General features: G+C 37.1%; 2 protein-coding genes across 3 annotated transcripts in view; both read left to right on the top strand.

Moving 5' to 3' along the window:
* LOC121377598 (UPF0696 protein C11orf68 homolog) overlaps positions 1–3,046 on the top strand; it is a 33,110-nt gene extending 30,064 nt beyond the window's left edge. For both annotated transcript variants that reach the window (XM_041505659.1, XM_041505658.1), the window contains one exon: positions 257–3,046. In XM_041505659.1, the coding sequence (XP_041361593.1) occupies positions 257–481 (225 nt within the window). In that variant the 3' untranslated portion in view covers positions 482–3,046. The remainder of the gene's footprint in view (positions 1–256) is intronic.
* A 16,334-nt stretch (positions 3,047–19,380) lies between these two features.
* On the top strand, positions 19,381–22,406 carry LOC121377407. The gene has a single exon (XM_041505386.1). It carries the CDS (start codon positions 19,638–19,640, stop codon positions 21,009–21,011), a length of 1,374 nt encoding a protein of 457 aa, XP_041361320.1. The 5' UTR covers positions 19,381–19,637; the 3' UTR covers positions 21,012–22,406.
* Positions 22,407–23,207: the final 801 nt, after the last annotated feature.

The following is a 23,207-nucleotide window of genomic DNA, read 5'->3' as shown; positions in this document are numbered from 1 at the left end:
CAGGTTAACTTATACGTTGCTGTGTAATCAGTTTTGACTGCATTCTCTGTAAGCCTGTCTGAGAGAGAGAGAGAGACAGACAGACAGACAGACACACACACACACACACACACACACACACACACACACACACACACACAGACAGACAGACGCAAACAAGTTTAAACTAACCATAAGTTGAAATCCAAAATAGCCATAGTTTAAAATTATAATTGATTCTATATGACAGAAGGAAATCCGTTTTGTGTCATTTTAGGTCAGCTGTCGAGATAGTGAGACGAGTGACAACGGCAATCACGTGATCTGTGTCTACACAAAGGACTTCACTGACGAGGATGACGTCATGAGGGTGGAACTGATGCTACGTCAGCTTGGAGTTACCGGGAGACTGATGTATAAACCCGACATCTACACGACACTGGGGATATACGCGAAGAATGAGTGGCATTTAAAGGCAACGGTTTACAACTCCCAAGCCTGAAGCACAGCCTGGCAAGAGTATTGTCTTCCACAAAGACTACTATTCGTTTTTGAAGTGGTTTAAATCGACTTGCAGACATAATCGGTAGCTTGCCAAGAGTATTGTCTTCCACAAAGACTACATGTATAGTGTAGGAGCCAAGTGAGATTTAATTGTTGTGAGAGTTCCAAAAGGTTTGAGGTGGTTGAGGTGTAGAGGGACCGCAACTGACCACAGAAACCCAATTCATAAGTCAATCTAGTGCGGGAGTAAATAGGGGGAGCTACTGAAATTACCCCCAAAATGGGATTTAATTGTTGTGAAAGTTCCATCCAAAATTCCTTTGCTACTTGTTAGAGGACATCTCATTGAGCCCAAATCCACAACTTAAGAAAATATATTTTGCGGGAAAGGCTACTTAAGAAAGACTCTTAATTAGTGCTAATTAGGGATTTAATTGTTGTGAAAGTTCCATCCTTGGAACCAAATGTAAAATGTAGAGTATGCTCACCCGATTCAGAATTACCAATTTAAGAAAAAAAATATTGCGGGAAAGTGCACTTAAGAACAGGTCAAATATTAAGTAGTTCTAATTAGGGATTTAATTGTTGTGAATTAAAGTTCCATCCAAAATTCCTTTGCTAGTTGGTAGAGGACATCTCACTGAGCTCAAAACCAGTAACTAAGAAAAAAATATTGGACCTAAATTTATTTGGCACAACGGTACTGAAAAGTAAACTCAAAACTATAAAGATGGCAGAATTAAAATGATAAACGTAACTAATTACATTATAGTACTTAAAAATGCATGTATTCGATGAATGATTATTAATAACCTAAATTTGACTAATCTCTTTAAATCCATTACAGGTATATCTATACTCAATTTAATTATACATGGCGACTATTTCATTACAACGAATACTAAACACATTTTGGAGAGATACGTTACACAGCTGATTACAGATACAACAAAAACAACAACCACGTAATATAGATGACATTTTAGGTATTAATATTTGGTACAACAGTAAAATATGTTTAAATAAAATAAAAAAGTTTTATATAAGAAATATCTTAAAACTGGTATTATATTTATAGGTGATCTATTGAATGAGGAAGGAGACGTCCTAAAATACGAAGATTTTATTGCAAAATATCACATACCTACGAATTTTTTGCAATATGCTTCATTAATAAATGCTACGAAATCCTTTATACATAACTTAAACAACTTAACGGATGATATTTTTAAATCATTAAAATAAAATATTTTCCCATTTAAACTAAGCATGTTGTTAAACGACAGAAGTGGCTGCAAACATATATACGATATACTAAATACTAGAATAATAATGCCAAAAGCACAAATAAAATATACAAATGAGGGGTTTATATATAATAAACAGCAATGGGAAACGTTTTATACTCTCCCTTTCCATAGCGTGAAAGATACATGTGTACATCTTTAGCATGGTTTCAATATAGAATTTTGCACAGAATCCTGGCGACTAACAAATTCTTACGTATGATTCATTATATTGATTCTAATGCTTGTAGCTTTTGTAGCGATTATCCCGAAACACTACTACAATTATTTTTTAAGTGTGACAAAGTTCATAATTTATGGAAAGAAGTAAAATTGTGGATTCTATGTAAAACAGGAAACGAAATCAATTTCAGCAAAGATATTGTCATATTTGGTATAACTAATAACAAAAACAGTAGTTTCATAAATTGGTTAACTATAAATATCAAGTATAATATCTACAGTATGAAAATACAGAAAAACATTAAATATAAATAGCGTTAAAAACTAAATTTGATATCGAAAAATAAATTATTTTTAAAAATTGTAGCTATGAAACATTCTATAAAAAATGGAATCCTTGGCTTGACCATTTAGCTTGTCTGGAAATAGATTTCGTCCAAAGCAAACCTTCTTAATTGTTTTTCACAATATTGCCTTCTTTCAATGTTTTTTTCATCTCTTCCATACACATGTTTTTTACCCTTGAAGCACTTTTTTTTCTTTCTATCTTCTTTTACTATTCTGTTTTGATTTTAAGTTAAATTACATCCTATATGTGTGAAATAATAATACAGTAGTAGTAATGGTAATGATGGTAGTGGTGATGATGGTAATAATAATGATAAATGTACTATATTTTATTGCAATTTATCCTTCAATCTTTCTTTCTTTTTTCTTTCTCTCCTCTTTATTTCTATTATTTCTACCTTCTCTGTTAACCCCATAAAACAATGGACTATGTTTTACATGTATCTATGTCCATTATTACTGTTCGATTAATGTGCTATATATATTGCAAATAATGACAAACTATTAATGAATTGATGGATAATGTAATATGACATTAATGAATGGTATTCATGAGATACATTCACATGGAAATATGGCCAGTTATCATCAGTAATGGAGCTGCATTCGTAATCAAAAAGTTCAACTCCTCTCCCCCCCCCCCGCCATATCAAGGTCAGTATCTGGTGTGTCCACCATTGGCCCGTGAGCATACGTGAAGACGACGGGGAAAGGATTGACACAAACATCTCAAATAAGCCACAGGAATGTTCCTCCACTCCTCCTGCAATGCCTGTGCAAGCTCAGCGACGTTACGCGATGGTGGCTGGCGGTGACGTACACAGCGTCCTAACTCATCCCATATGTGTTCAATTGGGTTCAAATCCGGTGAAACGGCGGGCCAGTTCATAACGGTGATATCGGCTTGTTGCAGGAATGCCTGGGTAATTCTTGCAGTATGTAGATGGGCATTGTCTTGTTGAAACATAAGGGGACCTCCTGGTCTTCGGTGACAGTGCAAAAGTGGCTGGAGAACTGGTCTTAGAATAACGTCAACATAACGCTGGGCTGTAAGGGCATCGTGGACAATGATGAGATGACTCATGAAATCAGTTGATTGCCCCCCATACCATCAGACAACCACCGCCAAACCGATCACGTTCCCTCACACATCCGTCAGCGTACTGTTCATGGAGTCTCATGTGCATCCGTGCTCTTCCATCGGCAAAGGAGACAGAAAAACGGGACTTATCTGAGAAAATGCACCGGTAAAAGGCTGGTGGATGATTACCATTCTGGAGAGCAAACTGTAGTCTCGCAGCACGATGTCGCGGTGTCATGATGTTACCGTTGTACAGGCGTCTGCACACAGATTTACATATATAAGTCCATTACACATCTTGTAGTTACTGCTTAATGACAATTTCATGGTTTTTTATTTTTTTAAATAACTAACATTAAAGATTTACATAGTTTATACTAGACTAGTATTTCAAGGGCAGCATCAGAATTAATGCCACCAAACACTTTTAAAATCACAGATCCCATGGCTAGTGGATTTTATAAACATTCTAGCAGCCCTGAAATTAGTTTACATGACAAAATTAACTTACTTTGTGTGTCATCTAGGAACTGTTTCAAACTGACCACGAGCTCCTCCAATTTCCCCGTAAGTTTCAGCTGTCGACTCTTTATGCCCATGACCACCTGCTGATAACGAATCTCTGCCTTGATGGTTTCAACCATGTGTTTTCTCCGTCCTCTAACTGGGATTGTATCCATCAGTGCATCTACATTATGAGATGTCAGACACGGACCATAGTGTTTCTTAAAAGCACTAACTACTATGTTTTCTGCGCAGTGCATCTTGTTCTCGCTTTTCCATTTTAAGTTTATTTTCTTCCAAAACTGCTTTTCTTTTGTGAACAACATCTAGTTGCATCTGCTTGTGTTTCTCCCGCAGGACTGGTGCCGCCTTTGAAGAATTCTCCAAAAGTTGTAGTTGTTCAATTTCAGATTTATTTCTAAACCACACAGATATTGTTTTGTTGCGTTTTAGCATGTTCACTGCTGAGTGGTAATGGAGTGATGCATTTCTTCGTTTGAAAATGCTTAAATCCAAGTCACCGAAACAGGCTTCACCAATCAGATTTGTAAGCATACAGTGGTCCATTTTGTTTCTAATCTTTGCATCTTGGATGTTGTAGTATCTACCACCTACAAGGAAATCACACAGTTGACGTTCAGTTACCGTTATGAAATCACTGCAGACTTGTTCCAGAGTGGACTTGACAGTCTTGACCTGGTCGACTGGCAGATCAAATAACGACCTGAACTCTTCCGTTTCCTGCAGTCCAAAGTTTGCAAACATAGGGCTCATCTCTCTGGTTAGAAGAGGCGTCGCATCTTCTGCCCATTCTTTGAAGGAAGATAGCATGTTTTCCACATACTTGTAGAAATCCAAGTACTTTGTCCTGCTGTTTATAAGCTGCCAGTATGGTGCAGTGACTCCAAATATAGTATTCCAACAGCAACAAGAAACTGATCAATGTGGTCACTTTTGCAGTCGGCATACACACTTTGGAGCTTCATGTTGCCATGTGGGTGGTAGTTTTGACAAAAGTCATCAATACCTTGTCTGTGGTGATGTAGTACGGCACCAGCGTTGAAAAAGTTATTGAACCGATTGGAACGATAACTGGCGATATAGGAATGTTTGTCTGTCATATGGCAGTAAGCATCCCAAGCATCCCTGCATCCACTTTTGTTCGTCACCTCGAGGCCCAAGGCTGTCACAAGCAGTCCGAATGTATCTGGATGTCGAGTTTTCTGTGGAACTCCGAAATCTGGCTGCAATGTGAGAAACATTATCACATCCAAGCACTTCACCCAGATCCTTTTCTACAGCTGAGTGTTTTTTCTGCTGATGAACTCAGTCCCAGCAAGAAATGGGCATTGCAGTGTAGAAATTCCAAATTGTCAGATTTACCCAAGACCTGCTGCCGTTTTTCATTTAATTCACGATTAAATGCCTTTATCACACTCGCACGATCGCTCATCAAACCAGTCATGTTGGATAGCATAGTGACGTATCTGTCTTCTACATTATCATCATCATATACATAGGTCAGTTCTCTTAACAGGTTAATGGCAACATCTAGTAATGTGTCTGTATTTTCTGTATGGACACCGACAAATCCTAGGCTGAGTGTGCCCGTCTCTTTTGTCGTCACCTTATGTCCCATGATTTTGTTCTTGTCTTTGTCAGTACCATCAGAATGAAGATAATAACCTTTTGAATTCACTAAAATTTCCCCCAAATGACTTTTCGCAAGGGCATGTGCTGTGTCAGACATTCGTATTGCTGTCCTTTCAGAAGGAAATTCGTTTAAAGGAATATCCAGTTGAAACAACTGCCTGACAACAATCTTCATGACACGTCCACATTTACTGCTTGAGACTTCTGCTTCACCAATCAGTTCCATTACACAACGGATTACGTCAGCAGTGAATTTGTTGGACCCATCAACTCTAGTCTGGAGATTTAATGGACTTCTCTGAAGAGATGCCTTGGTCGATCTGACCCTTTAAATTTACAACTTTTTTCTTGTTTTTAAGAATGGATTTTTTACAGTTGGAGAGATGTGTCTGGAGAGATTTAATTTGCAACTTCAACTCCAATATTTTCTTCTCACAGCCACCATCAGTATGTTGGGTAACAACATCTTGCGTTTTCGTGAGTTTTTGTTCTTGCCTCTTCAGTCTTTGATAATAGGCACTTTGTCTGATAGAATTGCCAGTTTCTGCTGTTTCTTTTAACTTTTTAATTTCATTATTGTCACGACCAATTATTTCTTCTAGTATTTTTATATCATTGTCTTTTTCCGACAACTGGCAGTGCAATGACTTTATTGTTGTCACATGATCTTTGATAATAAATTTCAACAATGACATCTCTGCTTTCAGCTCAGTCACTGCTGTTTGGCTTTCCTCTACTCTCCTGTTTAAGTGCCGAATCTTGTCACGACCAATTATTTCTTCTAGTATTTTTATATCATTGTCTTTTTCCGACAACTGGCAGTGCAATGACTTTATTGTTGTCACATGATCTTTGATAGTAAATTTCAACAATGACATCTCTGCTTTCAGCTCAGTCACTGCTGTTTGGCTTTCCTCTACTCTCCTGTTTAAGTGCCGAATCTCGACCTCTTTGTTGGCGATATCAGTGGTACAGACAGAAACATTTGTAGTATGTGAATTAATCTCAGCTGTGTCAGTACAAGATTCAGAAGTGTTGTCAGATGACATATCATCCAGTTGTGGATGACTCACAAAACTAGCTGACAGAAATCTTTCAAAAGCTAGCTTTCTATCACCTCTTTCCTTACAACGTTGTTTTTTCTTCATATCATCGCTTGTTCTTTTAATAGTTTTTCTCAGTTTATCTGCAGATATAGGAAACTCGTGAAGTATGTACATCCACTCCAACAGCTTAACATACGATATACTTTCATTTCGCCTAAACGACTCCAATTCTATTACTAAGCCATTACTAATTTCCTTTCCTGCCTCTTTCAGTTTTGTAGCTCTTTCTCGGAATAGTTCCAGTGTATTATCTGCAAGTTCGGGACGTCCAATACCTGCTTCTTGTAGATGGGGTCCAATGATATGCAGATCAAGTCTTCTGTCCAAAAATGTTAAAATCAACACCTCATTCTCTTCTATTAATTTAGTGTGAAATGTTTTAACAGCTGCAGTGACAAGTCCTTTATATTTAGTTTGTGAATAAAACACTGGCAGAAACTTCCTCATAAAAATCTCTAATTCTTCCCAGCTGTTTCCTCCTTCATTTCTTAATAAGTCAAATTGAAGCAGTAGTTGGTTGTCAAGAGTAACAACAGGTAAGTCCGGACGACGTCCCCGGCCAGAGGTCCTGAATACCCGATCCAGCTGATAAAACTGATCATTCCCTGAATAAAAAAATAAAAGTAAATAAATGTAAGGATATTGCAGTCACGGTTACTATACTTTACTGTTGAAAAAATGCTCCATGTCAGAATGACAAACAGGCAGAGACAAGATGAAGTTATGTTACACTTATTGGTGATAAAGTAAACTTAATTCGAGACTAAGTTTATTAAACTTGTTAATCTGTACAAAAATAAGAAACATAATTCTCCTGGACTTTAATAACCTGTCCATTAAGGGGACTAGTTCCTTTTATGCTTTAAACCCATGAGGCATAAATTAAGACACTATTAATATGTACAATGCCTCAATTTTCTCATATTATTAATAGTACTTAATTTGCCATAGCTAAAATAAATATTAATTCAATTATATACCCGGTACATATTACATGTAGTTTGAAATACATTTATAGCAATTAAACAAGCATATTACACGCAATTAGGTGTGCATGCCGGTAAAATTAAAGTACCTAGTATACAAAAAAAATAAAAATTTGGCCATAAAGCCCCATAAGCATTTACCCCTCCCCCCCCCCCCCCCCCCCCCCCACACACACACACACACAAAATCCTCACTAAAGTTAATGTATACAATGTTTTGTAGTTTGCAGACACGAAAATATTAACTTTAAAAATAAAATATTGAGTATACCGGTCCTGGCCCCGGGCAACCTGCCCAGTGAGGGGGACTAGTGCCCCATAAGCAATCAACCCCCATCCCCAATAAGGCACAATGACAACTGCCTTGCCCTTCCCATTTAATAATAATATGACTTGTTAATTATAATTATAAATATTAAAACTAAAATATGAAAAAAGTAAAACCATAATTACTAGATATATATATATATATATATATATATATATATATATATTCATATAATTATATAAATGTTACAAGAACTTAGTTAATACATTTAAATATATTTATATCGATTAAATTAGCAGTCTGAGGCGAATATCAGTAAAAGCGTGTTTAGTAGGGTAAAACGCGTCAGAGCACTCCACTTCCGGTAAAAAAAATTTTTAATATATAATACCATAAAACAACTAATGACTTAATTTTTTAGTAGAAATCGTCACAATAAAACATATTGTTATTAATGCTAAATTCCTGGATCGGCCATCGATTTTGTCGAAGAAAAATCATTTTACAAATATTAAAATGACAAAACCAACAAAAATATAACAATAAATATTAATATTAATATCTTCACTAACAGAAGATGAAATAAATATTGGCTCTACTTACGTAAATAACGATCGATCGCCATCTGAGAGCACTCCACGTGGTTCGGCATGGAATCCGCCATTTTGTTAACCTTTGTCCTTCTGGTCAAAAAGGTCGATGGTGAATAAATAGTCTGCGGAATGTTTCAGACGTGCACATGATGATAATAGTACCATCGAATTCACAAATGAATTCCCTCTGAAATTGTCCGGCACTGTATGTTTTTTTTAGCTCACTTTATTAATTATAGCGTTTCAAACTTTATAAATGTTTTAAAACACATATCAGTCACAGAGAAAATAAAAAACTGAGCACGCCATATATGGTTCGAAAGGTCATCCACTGGCGATTCACATGCTATAAACAGAATTGTTTTATGACGTATCGCTAATCTGAGAAAGGGGATTTTCCAACGCATATGCGCAGAACAAGCCGCGAAAAACACTCGACCAAAGACAATAGCGATAATTTGCCGCTAATTAAGGTTCGCAAAATACATATTTAAACAGTCGTATTAAACACTAATTTTTTTTTTTAAATGCACCACGTTAAAGAGCAAAGGACAGACTTTCGCCTGTTATTTTTTTTTGGTAATTTATGGATGATTTTAAAAACATATTTTGGGCCTGTAAAAACAGGTGATAATTCACGATTTTGCAGCATTCCAGGCTTATCGGCTAAGGCTGCCGGTACCTAATACAAGTATTTTATCATTATTGGTTTCTTGAAACAACACAAACTAGGTGACTTTTAATGCATATGCAAGATTTGGCGACACTTAATGAATAACATGTTGATGTAAATGCTGAATTCTGGTAGGGTGCTTCACAGTGAAAAAAATGTGATAACCATTCTCTGCTATAGACCAGGAATATGAGCAGAATAATCTGTCTATGAAAGGTGGTAGTAGAGCTGGAGTCATCTATGAAGATTGGTCAAAAGTTGAAATATCTCAGACACCATTAACAGACCACATACACTCGGAAGACATTTCTGAGAAATATCAGATTGGGACATACGGAACATATATTTAAAGAAAGCAGCAAATGGATGAGGCATTGAAGTCCACGCTTTCAATGATATGATAAACAGACTTATTAAGATGGGCAGTGACAAGTATGATATATTTATGAAGGAATGGCTTGTTTCTCAGATCGTTTCAAGATGAATAATCTTTTCTTCAAATGACTTCTAGTTTATAATAAATCCAAAGACCAACAGCATCTGTCATGAAGGAAGACTGTTTCAGGTTGTATTACATTTTTTTTGTCAAGTACAGACACATTTTGCTTTAAGTAGGTGATGCTGTCAGTGAAGGACATTCTAAAATCCAAATACACACAATGGACAGTTTTCTTGGTTCTGCGTTGGAGTAACATAGCGCTAGAAAGTTAAAGTTTGTTTTGTTTAATGGCTGGCTAGTGGATGTCAAACATTTGGTCATATAATTTAAGAGGAAGTCGCTATACCTTTCCTTTGATGTACCAGGCATTGGGCACTGGTTGAGACAGAAAAGAAATCAGAGCTTGGGTTTGCGTAAGGGATTCAATCTTTAGACTCAAGCACCTGAGGTGAACGCTCTACCGACTGAGTTAGATCCTGACCCCACGGAGAGATAGACATCAGTGTGGACAATTCTACTGTAGGTCATTAATGCATGTCAAAAATTACATTGATGTCGCTGCAAGAAATGGTGTTGAAATGATTCAAGGCTTAATGATCAAATATACAAAAGGTATACATGGAGCAGGGGTGATAAAACAGTCCCGGATTTTGAACAAAAAAACAAAAAACTTTATGGATGGTCTCCAATTAGTAGTCTGAAAAAAACATTTTACAGTGACAAGATCTCTCAGCAAACGTACTTGCGCTTTAGTCAATGCCCACATTGTACACACTAGCTGAAAGGTGTATGCACCCCCTACTTTTTTAGTTACACTGAACAGACACTAAATATCCCTTTTTTAACAGAAACTGCAAACTTTGTGGTGAATTTTATCAAATATGACATCTAGTGAATATGAATATTTCACACACACACACACACACACACACACCTTCTAATTACTATATCAACAACAAAAGATATGTATGCATGTTTTAATGTAGTTTACATGGTTTCCTTTCTTTTAACATACTACATGCCAATATTCTAAAGACAAAATATAGTGACACCTTATTTTATTTTGTGCTTTGAACAGATTTATAGTGGTGACCTCAAAATTACCTTGATATTAATCAGAAAACCTGGAACCATATTTTTTCTGAATCTATACAATAGTGATTATAAATAGCATTGGTTCCAAAAATTAACATGAAATTCCCACGGGACCTATTTTAGCTGCATATGCCCCTACTCTATGCTGTGGACATTTTAGATGAGGGGGAATACATGCAGATTATCAAAAGTAACTTTTCCGGAGTTGATTATAATCCACAACAAAACTTTCATGTCGGTCAGTTAAAGCAGTCCTGAGTTATCCAGTGGAAACCAAATTCAATATGGCTGACATGTGGTGGCCATCTTTTGTGAGTGGTGGCACTATCGAAATCGCCATCCGTCTAGTTGAAAGCAATCAACCACAAAAAATTATGGTTGATGGGTCAGCATTCTTGAGTAATCCACAGGAAACCATAGTCAATATGGCTGGCAATAGTGGCCATCTTCGATAAGCGGCGGTTCCAGTTATTGAAAGCAAAGCTCTCGAATAAGGCTTAGTGCAAAAATGGCTAATGATCTATATACAATTGTATGCGTTTAACTAATGCGATATGTTGGCATCAGCATACCATACGACATGCTTCACAATGCAGTTATGAAATGATGAAATTACCTCATTATCTTGTCTTTCCCGCAATATGTTTTCTTAAATTGGTAATTCTGAATCGGGTGAGCATACTCTACATTTAACATTTGGTTCCAAGGATGGAACTTTCACAACAATTAAATCCCTAATTAGCACTAATTAGCATTTGACCTCTTCTTAAGTGCACTTCCCAGTAATATTTTTTTTCTCTTAAATTGGTAATTCTGAATCGGGTAAGCATACTCTACATTTTACATTTGATTTTAAGGATGAAACTTTTAGCATTTGACCTCTTATTAAGTGCACTTTCCCCGCGACATTTTTTTCTTAAATTGGTAATTCCGAATCGGGTGAGCATACTTACATTTTGCATTTGGTTCCAAGGATGGAACTTTCACAACAATTAAAGGTTAACATTTATCAAAAACGTAATTCACTATGTTTTCGTATCAACGTATGCCGTTTACAATGTATATGAAGTATCAATAAAATAAATTTTTACAAATTTACTCGTTTTTAATATATTCGCAATAAAAAGTCGCGTATTTTCCCATCGCTTGCCAAAACGCCTGTAGACTCGAAGAGTCATATGTCACGTGATCCCGTGACGCGCTAACCGGCATAACATGAAAGCTGATTCGCAGCCTTTCAAACATTTAACTGGGAAGGTGGAGCACGTGTATTTGTAAAACGCGAAAATTTTATTATATTGAATTGAATTGTATGGATGGATGGATGGAATATTCTTTTGGAGATAGTTTTCAAATGTAAAATATGGTGAACCATTGTTTAGTGTTTGGATGTATCAAAGCAGCAGTTTTTCCGAACTTTAAACAAACCGATAATCACAGGGTTTGCATGGAAGTCGTTCTTAAACAGAACCCGTGCGTAATGGAAAGGACCATTACGATGGGATAGGATCTGCAGTGACCACTTCCATCCCTGGGGATTACAACAATTATTTAAGGTGGTTGATAAATAGGACACCTATTTTGTTTAAACATATCTGTTCCAAGCCTGTATCTCCACCGGCACATGTTCTACGATTGCGCTTGATACAACACACAAGAAACCACGACGAACACGAGCTAAACTAGAGCTCAAAAGGGTGAGGGTGGGGAGGCGGGGAGGGTACCAGAGCAGGGGCGGCAGTGTAAAATATAGTGTTACGACTCTTCTTTCAAATTCAGTACATTTTCACAGATACAACAAATATAACCCACAAAAGTGCCTCTTTGAAAAGTGTCACGGTCATGCGCCGTCCCTGCAGTGGCGTAGGGAGGGTCCCACGGGAACACGCTCCCACCCCCATCAAACGTTTTTGAAACTATTAAATTTTATAAAATCATACATACACATGTATATACATGTGTACATAGTGTGGGTTGTCCCCCCACCCCCAATTCCAGTATAAAATCCTGCCTACGCCAGTGAAGGGATCCAAGCCTAGAACGATAAAACAAAAATGGGCCTTGTAATTAATTAAAAACTTTTTGTGCGTGCGTGCGTTTGAGTGTGTGTATATATGTGTATACATATATATACACATACAACACACACACACACACACACACAAAGTTTGTATATATACACACACACAGACGCACCTTCTATTCCAGACTTCGGATGCAAATTGAAGAACAAAAGAACGGGTCATGTAGTAATTAGCTCTGACTACACAGGCGCGCGATCTTGCCCCTACTGTCTACACTGGCATGCGATCATACCTCTACTGTCTGGCCAGGTCAGGTACGTGCACATTCAGAACAAGCTCGTCCGTCCATGACAGGAAAGGTGGGGAGGGGAGAGGAGGGACCGCCTGCACTGGCAGGTGCAAGGGAGCACCAGCAGCCCGATCAAATCGGTAGCAGGCGGGTGGGGGTGGTGGTGGTGCTATGGAATTTTGAATGGAGCAATTAATGCCAAAGAGAAAAGGGTGCGCATTTTTGTTTGAGGAAATTTGGCGCAATTTTGAACGGTCGGTCGAAAGGGAAATGGCAGAGCTAATATAGGTTTTGATATTAGTGAATCGAGAGTAGCTCTACTGTCTGCCAGTGGTCACCTTTTAAACAATTTCCCCAGTAATTAGGACACCACAGAAAGTGTTACGAAATAATAGCGTCTCCTTGAAAGCTCAATAAACAATTAACAACACCTGTAGGAACGTGTGTAGGTAGCAAGATAAATCGTATTATTGTTTGCATGTGTTCATACCTGCATTGCATCATACCGTTCTGTCTAAAACAATAAATTCAGATCCTTATTTCATGTGATATTAATCAATAAAATAATCTTATTTATTCTGCTTGTTTTAAATGCGTTCTGATCTGAACACATATTTTTTATTACAGTTAAATGTTAATATCCCACTTTCAAAAGTCAGGACTGAACATTGGAGTAGATCTACACATGTTATGAGAACACCCCCCCCCCCCCCCCCCCACCCCCCATCTAAACTATTACATTTTATAAAATCCTATATACATAGTGTGGGTTCCTGCCCCCCCCCCCCCCCCCCCCATCACAATATAAAATCCTGCCTTCGCCAGTGGAGGGTACCAACCCTAGAACGATAAAAATGTGTATAAAATGCACTCCCTCTAAATAATATGCACTCCTAAAGTGTATATTACACGTAGGTTATAATAATGTTTTAAGCATTCATATAATGACATTTTTAGCATTCTTTGAAGTTTGTATGGCCTGTGCACTTTGTAAAAGTTGATATAAATATCAGTGGCGAATCTAGATGGCTATGTGAACCAGGGGCGGACCCAAGGATGCCAAAACGCTCCTGGATCCGCCCTTGCAAATTTGCAGAATAAAAATAATAACTCGTCATATGTAATGATCGGATGGATCCCAGAATCTCTTCACCCATCCCTTGCTTCCAATTAATATGATAGGAATTATGTGGAGATAACATTGCAAAGCTTGGTCTCAAACAAGTTCATATTTTAGACCCACAAATTCATTACTTCAGACCCACCCTACCCCTTTTATGTGCCACCTTATGCCCATCATCATTTCTGCATTCTTTGTTCATATCAGGGATCCCATACTGACAACCATTGTTGGTTTAAAAACATTTGTAATTTTATGTAAAGGAAGTTGTAGACAATCTGAAAGACAAGGGAAGAAAAGCGATTTTAGACAACTTTGCAAACGATTTTCCGTTGAAAATAGAAAATTATTATACTTCATTAACAAAACAGAAGAATGTATGAATATCAGCGTATAAAACAATAACATACACATGTCATAGATCTATACAATACTATAGTAACGAAACTAATCATGTATACAATTAAAGAATTTACATTTTATAAAGTTTCATTCATGATTATCTTGATGCACAAGGGGCGGAACATAGCCCAGTGAAAAAGCGCTCGTCTGATGCGCGGTCGGTCTAGGATCGATCCTCGTTGGTGGGCCCAATCGGCTATGTTTCGTTCTAGCCAGTGCGCCACGACTTGTAAATCAAAGGCCATGGTGTGTGCTATCATGTCTTTGGGATGGTGTATAAAAAGCCCTTGCTACTAATGAAAAATTGTAGCGGGTTTACTAAATGTAAGACTCTGTCAAAATTACCAAATGTTTGACATCCTATATTCGATATGCTCTAGTGGTGTCGTTAAAACATTTTTTTCTTAATTGCACAAGCCTAAGAGCAGTGAGTAGATGTTATAAGATTTAAGTGCGTCGTAATAAATAGATAATTATATAACCTGGAACTCGCATTAATTATTAGACATATATTAAATCTATACTCCATGTTCAGTATTATACATATTATCTACACTCCCCATTCATTATTATACATATAATCTACACTCCCCATTCATTATTATACATATTATCTACACTCCCCATTCATTATTATACATATAATCTACACTCCCCATTCATTATTATACATATTATCTACACTTTCCATTAATTACTATACATATAATCTGCACTCCCTATTCATTATTACACATATTATCTACACTTCCCATTCATTAAATATACATTTTATCTACACTCCCCATTCATTATTATATATAAAATCTACACTCCCCATTCATTATTATACATATAATCTACACTCCCCATTCATTATTATACATATTATCTACACTTTCCATTAATTACTATACATATAATCTGCACTCCCTATTCATTATTACACATATTGTCTACACTTCCCATTCATTAAATATACATTTTATCTACACTCCCCATTCATTATTATACATATTATCTACACTCCCCATTCATTATTATGCATATAATCTACACTCCCCATTCATTATTATACGTATAATCTGCACTGCCCATTAATTAGACGTATAATCTGCATTCTACATCTATTACTATACATGCAATCTATAATCTCTATCCATTACTATCAAATGACAATCCTGCCAAATGACACGTTGTGTTTTTCAACATACTTGCAATCTGCAATCCCCATTCATCGTTATACACATAACCTACACTACTCATTCATTGCTATACACATCATCTGCACTCCCCATTCATCGTTATACACATAACCTACACTGCTCATTCATTGCTATACACATCATCTGCAATCCCCATTCATCGTTATACACATAACCTACACTACTCGTTCATTGCTATACACATCATCTGCACTACCCATTCATTATTATACGCATACTCCACACTCCCCATTCATTATTATAGTATAATCCATTGTTATACACACAATCTACACTCTACATGCATTAGTATACTCCCCATCCATTATAATATATATATATATATATATATATATATATATATATATAGATATATATATATATATATATATATATATATATATATATATATATATATATATATATATATATACAATGTGTATAATATTAATATATACAATCCACTTTTATTACTATACACACCATCTACACTACACATTAATTATTATATATATAATATACACTCCCCATTAATTATTATCCATATAATATACATTCCCTATTCATTATTATACACATAATCTACTTAACGTTCAATATTAGACAAATATTCTATACTACCAATAAATTAGTATATATAACACTCCCCATTCACTATTATACTTATAATCTACACCATATATTTATTGATATGCACATAATCTGCACTTCCTGTTTATTATTATTCATATAATATAGTCCTCATTCATTATTATATGTAATATGCACTCCACATTTATTATTATACGTATAATATACACTCCCCATTCATTATATATACAGATAATCTAGACAAAACATTCCTTTTTATATGTATATTAATGAATGTGCAGTGTAGATCATACATATTGGCATAATTGTGAAGTGCAGAATACATATACGATTGATGAATGCAGAGTGTAGGTTGTATGTACTCTGTATAATAAAAGAAAAGTATGTATAATAAAGCATGTGGAGGGTATTATAATTAATGTGAAGTGTATGATAATGCACATGGCATGTAGATTATATGTATAATAATGAATAGGGTGTGTACATTATATGTACATGTATACAGATTATAACAATGAATGGTAATGAATGTGGAGTGTAGATTACATGTATAACAAGCATTCTGGTAGTACTACTAAAGCAATACATGTCCCCTACAGGGATCAGCAATGTTTTGTATCTCTTAAGTTCAAGGACCATAAAGTGGGTAAATCACCATGAAAGTTAATCTAGATTTGTAACAGTACATGACAAAGTTATATACAAAATTTCATCTCAGTATCTTCGGGCATTGAAAACCAATGCCGAAGAACACATTTTCATATATCCTAAGTTCAAGAGCTAAAACTGTAAAAACAAATTAGTAAATTGCCATAAAAGTCAAACTTGATCATTAATAGTACATTATAAAGCAATACACAACATTTCAGCTCAATGTATTGAGGCATTGCAAAACAAAGATTGGAAAACTATTGTTTCTTTTGCCAAAATTCAAGAGCAATAACTGGTAAATCGTTGTTAAAATCAAACATGATCTGTAATGGTATATGATAAAGCTATATAGAAAATGTCAGCTCAGTATCTTGAGGCATTGCAAAAACCAAGTCCGGAAAACAAATTTCCGTATCTCCTAAATTCAAAGGCTGTATCTCTGTAACAAATAGATAAATCGTCATGAAAGTCAAACTTGATCTTTAAAGCTATACACACAATTTCAGATGAATATACTGAGGAATTAAAAAAAAGGTCGGAAAACCACATCTCCCAAGTTCAAGGGCAATAACTGTCAAAAATGGGTAAATCGTTCTGAAGTCAAAGTCAAACAAAGTCCGAAAAACAAATTTCCGTATCTCCTAAATTTAAGGGCCATATCTCTGTCAAAAATAAGTAAATCGCCAAGAAAGTCAAACTTGATCTGTAATGGTACACTATAAAGCTATACACAAAATTTCAGCTCAGTATATTGAGACATTGGGGGGGGGGGAGTCCGTATCCCCTATGTTAAGGACCATAATTCGGTAAAAAAAAAAGTCAAGAAAGTCAAACTTGATATGTAATAGTATATGATAAAATTATATACCAAATTTCAGCTCAGTATCTATAGGCATTGTGGGGGGAAAAAACATTCAGAAAACTTTATATATGACAGACGGATGGGCAGACATACAGACGGACAGACAGAAGGAACGATATGAAACCTATAACCTCGGTTGGATCGACAGGGGACTAATAATGAATGTGGATTGTATTCATTGAATAGCACTTAAATTACTATCAATCCAAAGCTCTTTTAAGAGAGAATGAATGTATTCAGTAACTAAACATAGTAGTGGACAATGCACATTATATGTATAATAATAACTGGGGGAGTGCAAATAATTCAAGGGGAGTGCGTATTATACGTATAATAATAACTGGGGGAGTGCAAATTATACGTATAATATTGACTGGGGAGTGCCTATTCTTGGGGAGTGCACATTAAATGCTACACTGGCGTCTATCTAAACGGCATTATGTGTAAACCGGCACAGTCTTAAAGTCCCGTTCAGCTACCGTTAATTTATCAGGAAACCAAAAATCTGTCGACACTGGATGCCTTCTATTCCGGACTTCGGATGCAAATTCAAGAACAAAAGAACCTTTCATGTAGTAATTAGCTCTGTGTACACAGACGCGCGATCTTGCCCCTATACTGTCTACACCGGCATGCGATGATGATGATGATGATGATAACTAGTTTAACGTGCCCATATACCACTAGGGTTTCGAACACGCCCATCCCGAGTCCGACGTCCGATAAGATCGGTGGCCTGACTCGGGATGGAGGGGGGGAGGGGGGAGGGTTGAAACTGGGCAGAATTTTGAAAATAGCAATTAGTAAAGAAGTTAATAGATAAAATAAAAAATGTTAAAAGGTTACAAGCCAAAAATAAAAAAGAATTGACTGCTCGGCCGAATATTTATATAATTTGGAGCATTTTAGAAGGACAGTCCAAAATTAAATAAGAGAAAGAAGAGAGGATCGGACTATTTAATAATATTTAAAAAAAGAGAGTAATTTCGACATAAAATTTTGAACGCAGATCTAAAAGTTTAAAGTCCGATCGATATGTCCACGCGATTGGCCTCGTTAAGGCCGTTTGGGTGCACAGCATCTACGGGGAGGTGATGTTGTTCCTCTCCTCAAAGTGAGGCACCAGTCTCCTGTAGCTGTGGGTGCTAAGGCAGTGGACCATCTGTGAGTACTGGGCGCCGGTGACGATCTTCATGATTCTGTGGATGGTGTTGTTATGCATGTCATGGCTGAGGAATCCCTGTCGGTAAAGATCATCCCGGCGCGACGTCACTACAATAGCTTCCACTCCCCGTAGTTTGACCGTGTGGATGGCGACCTGGTGGCCATCGGGAAACGTCTTGAAGTTGTCCTCGTAGACCCCGCCTGGCAGTCTGTCGGGGTCCGTGACGTCTCCCACCAAGTACTTAGAGTACTGGCCTTTGATCTTCCGCGCTGCCACTCTCCAGTCACCCGAAGAGGAAGTAGAAGGCCGCGTCTTGGCTGGTTGGTCCCGCTGCCACTTCTCCAGGGGGAGGGGGTAGGGGGCCGGGGGGGGGGGGGGGGGGGGGGGTCACGGCCTTCCTCTTAACAGCCCCAACATCCAGAGTCGCCGTCGCGGAGTCCCCCGTGGGTGGGGGTCTCGACGCAGACGAACGACGAGCGGGAACAGGTGACGCTGGTCGCGGTGCACTGGTTGGCTGCTCCACTTCCCGCATCTGAATCTGATTTTAATCGTAGAAATATTTTATTTTTCGGAAACATCTTACAATGCAGCAAACTCAGGAATGTCCCTTTAAATCATGTGAAGTTGGACACAAAGTCTGCAGCTTACAAGATGACATATGGAATTGGAAACACTTTCACTCAAAAAACTGTTGATGCCCTCCAGATAAGTCCATTTTCCCTGAATATTGATGAAAGCACTAGCAATAACAACAAGAGGATCCTTGCTATCTTGGCTAGTTATTTCTGTACCAAGCAGAAAAGAGTTTTGGTGGAACATCTGAAATCAGTTGAACTGATCAAAGTAGACACGAAAAGTGTGCTCCATGCTATAGATGCAGTGTTTTCAGAACTGTCTATTCCTTGGAATAACTTGGTATCCATACTTATGGATTCCTGCGCAGTAATGCGAGGATCGAAAAATGGGCTTGAGGTGAAGATCCGGCAAGGAAAAGCACCACAGCTACTTGACATTGATGGAGATTCATGTCACCATATCCACAATGCTTGTAAGAAGTTTTGTGGTCCATTCGAGGGATATGTTGAAGGGTTGGCAACAGATCTTCATAACGACCTGAAGTGGTCTGCAGATCTCAAACAGATGCTTGTTGAAGTTTGTGAAATGCTTGATATTCCTTTCACTACACCGCAGAGATTCTTGGCTCATAGATGGCTTTCGTGCTATGATATCACAGCAGCGAACAACATTATGATGGATGCTTTCAGAGTATTCTATTATGGCTTTCTTACCACTGAAGATAAGAAACTGTATAAGTCACCTGTCCGTGATCTACTGGGAAAGAGGAATGTTTCTACTAGTGGTATGGATAGGATGAAAGAAATCTGGCATGAGCTCAGTAACAAGAAACTAACAGAAGATGGACAACTGAGAAAGGAAAGAATCATTGAGAAAGTCATTGTGAAACACAAGCAAACAGAATTGTGCACATCCGCTGTTTTAAAGTTGCTGAAGGAATTTGTCTTGTTATTTCAAAAGAAATCGCCAATGATTCATCTGCTTCATGATGCACAGGAACAGCTACTGAGGGATTTCATGGCCTGCTTTGTGAAGGCTGAACTTGTGGTACACAAATCAGCTGCACAACTTAAAGCTATGAATCCTGGAATTGATGAAGGCCAATTTTCTAGGAAGTCAGATATGTTTGTAGGAATAAAAGCTGAGAAGATTATAAAGGAAAGCCACTCTAAAGACATAGTAGTCATGGATTTCCTCAAACGAGCCAGCACATCATATATTCAGTGTGCTACACATATGCAAAAAAAGCTACCCTTGGATAATGCCATGCTGAGAGCTGTTTCTGCTATTGATCCAGATGCACGGGGCCACAATGAGACTGTGAAATGTCTTAAAACCCTGAGAGACAGTCTTAGACATTTTCTCAGTGATGATGATGTTGAGAAGTTATCTTTAGAAGTGCACAGATTTCAAGTAGATACATCTCTTCCTTCTTTAAAAAAAGCTTAATGTGGATGAATGGTGGGCAGCAGTTGGAGAAACCCAGAAATATCCTGCTCTAACCAAGATGGTCATGCCGATTTTGACATGTTTTCATGGACCCATGGTCGAATCATCTTTCAATTTGATGGGGGACATTATTGACCCCAAATCCTCGAAGATGAATGTCAGCACCGTCAATGCTATACAGACAGTGAAACATGGACTGAATGCTACGCAGACAACTGCTCTTGAAATGTTCCACAAAGAAGATGTGCTACACACCAGTGGACAAGCAGCTGTCTGAACATGAGGAGTGTTGCAAAACAGCGATGGAAAGACCTAGCTCTTTTGAAACAGAAACGACTTGACACGTTTAAGGACAAATTGACCCATATTCCACCAAACAGTCAGGCCAGACTATTAGTTGCCGAAGCTGAAAAGATTGCAAGAATGCAGCACCAAAAAGCACAGAAGAGGAAGGCCATAGACAGATTACATCATTTATGTGCCAAAAAGAAAGCCAGAATGTAACCCATGTGCATTTAAATATCTTCGTGCATTTATACTTACTGTAAATAGGACATTCACCACTTTGAAATTATTTGACATTATTTGTCATCTAATAGTGGAAAATTGTGAACAATCATCTCTGATGTACATGTTTCTTTTAAACAATTACTGGATTACATTGATCAACAAGAGAACTTCTACTGCTTAACATTTGTTGTTGATCAACTGAACTAAAGAACTGCCTACATATTATTTCTGATATATCAACAAAAGAACTTTCACTACTTAGCATTTGATATTGAACTGCCTACACTTAACATTTGTCATTGATTGATCATCTAAAGAACTTGCTACTACAGTACTTGTGATTGGTTTATCAATTGAAGAACGTCCTAGTTCTTACTCAACTAAATTGGTCCTGACAATACTTGTTTGTCACTTTAAGGTATGGTTAACTCAGTTTTACTGTCTGTATTGTTTATTAAGTTTTTGTAATTTTGAAGACTTAATGTGATAAATATTATGAATTTATCTTTTAAAAATCTATTGTTCATGTTCTTTTTTTTACTCTAAAGTGCCAGGAGAGAGCCCCTGAGAGCATCAATTTTTTTTTTAATCCTGGGGGAGCACCCACAAACCTCCACACGTGGAGGGGGAAATCACCCCTCCTCGACCCTCCCCCATCACGGCCTTTGGCCGTGTACTGTCCGTTTGCGCCCAGTTCGCAAAGTTTTCAGCTGATTTCATCAAGTGTCAATGTCATGCCTGCAGTCTTTGAATGCTTAACACACAATGAACAACACCTGTAGTAACGGGTGTAGGTAGCAAGATAAATCGTATTATTATTTGTATGTGTTCATACCTGCATTGCATCATACTGATCTGTCTAAAATAATAAATTCAGATCCCTATTTTATGTGATATTAATCAATAAAATAATCTTATTTATTCTGCTTGTTGTTTTAAACGCGTTCTGATCTAAACACATATTTTTATTACAGTCAAATGTTAATATCCCACTTTCAAAAGTCAGGACTGAACTTTGTGTCCTGCTGTTCACAGGTATGTAGGTAACTAGGTTAACGTGCGTATATACCACTTCCTCGCCAATCGAGATACCATTCGAGTAGATGTACAAATGTTATGAGACCAAAATGTCCAAACTAGCGTCCGTTAAGAATCCACTGTTTTTCTAAAAATCATTCTCTTCTTTCGGCATGTTGACCTACTAACAGAAGGCCGGATTCTACGTCACAGGTCTGATGCGGGTCAAATCGACTGAGCAGTGGGAGTTTTCCCCCAAGCGTTTTACAAAAAGTCACTTTATTAATAACTGGGATGGTATTTTAGTTTTTTAGTTTTAATACTGCAATGTTTATATATTTGTTTTATATACTGTGTATTAATAATGTGCCATCATTGTGGACCTTTAAGTAGCCTTTCCAGCAAAAAAACATTTTTCTTAAGTTGTGGATTTGGGCTCAGTGAGATGTCCTCTAACAAGTAGCAAAGGAATTTTGGATGGAACTTTCACAACAGTTAAATCCCATTTTGGGGGTAATTTCAGTAGCGCTCCCTATTTACTCCGGCACTAGATTTACTTAAGGTTGCTGTGGTCAGTTGGGGTTCCTCTACACCCCAACCACCTCTGGGGCTTTTTCAATTACTGTTTGTATATAATATTGTTTTGTTATTTTTCATTGTATTTTGTAA

The sequence above is a fragment of the Gigantopelta aegis genome, chromosome 7, assembly GCF_016097555.1.
Source record: "Gigantopelta aegis isolate Gae_Host chromosome 7, Gae_host_genome, whole genome shotgun sequence".
NCBI lineage: Eukaryota > Metazoa > Mollusca > Gastropoda > Neomphalida > Peltospiridae > Gigantopelta > Gigantopelta aegis.
This window is presented reverse-complemented; position numbering and strand designations above follow the sequence as displayed.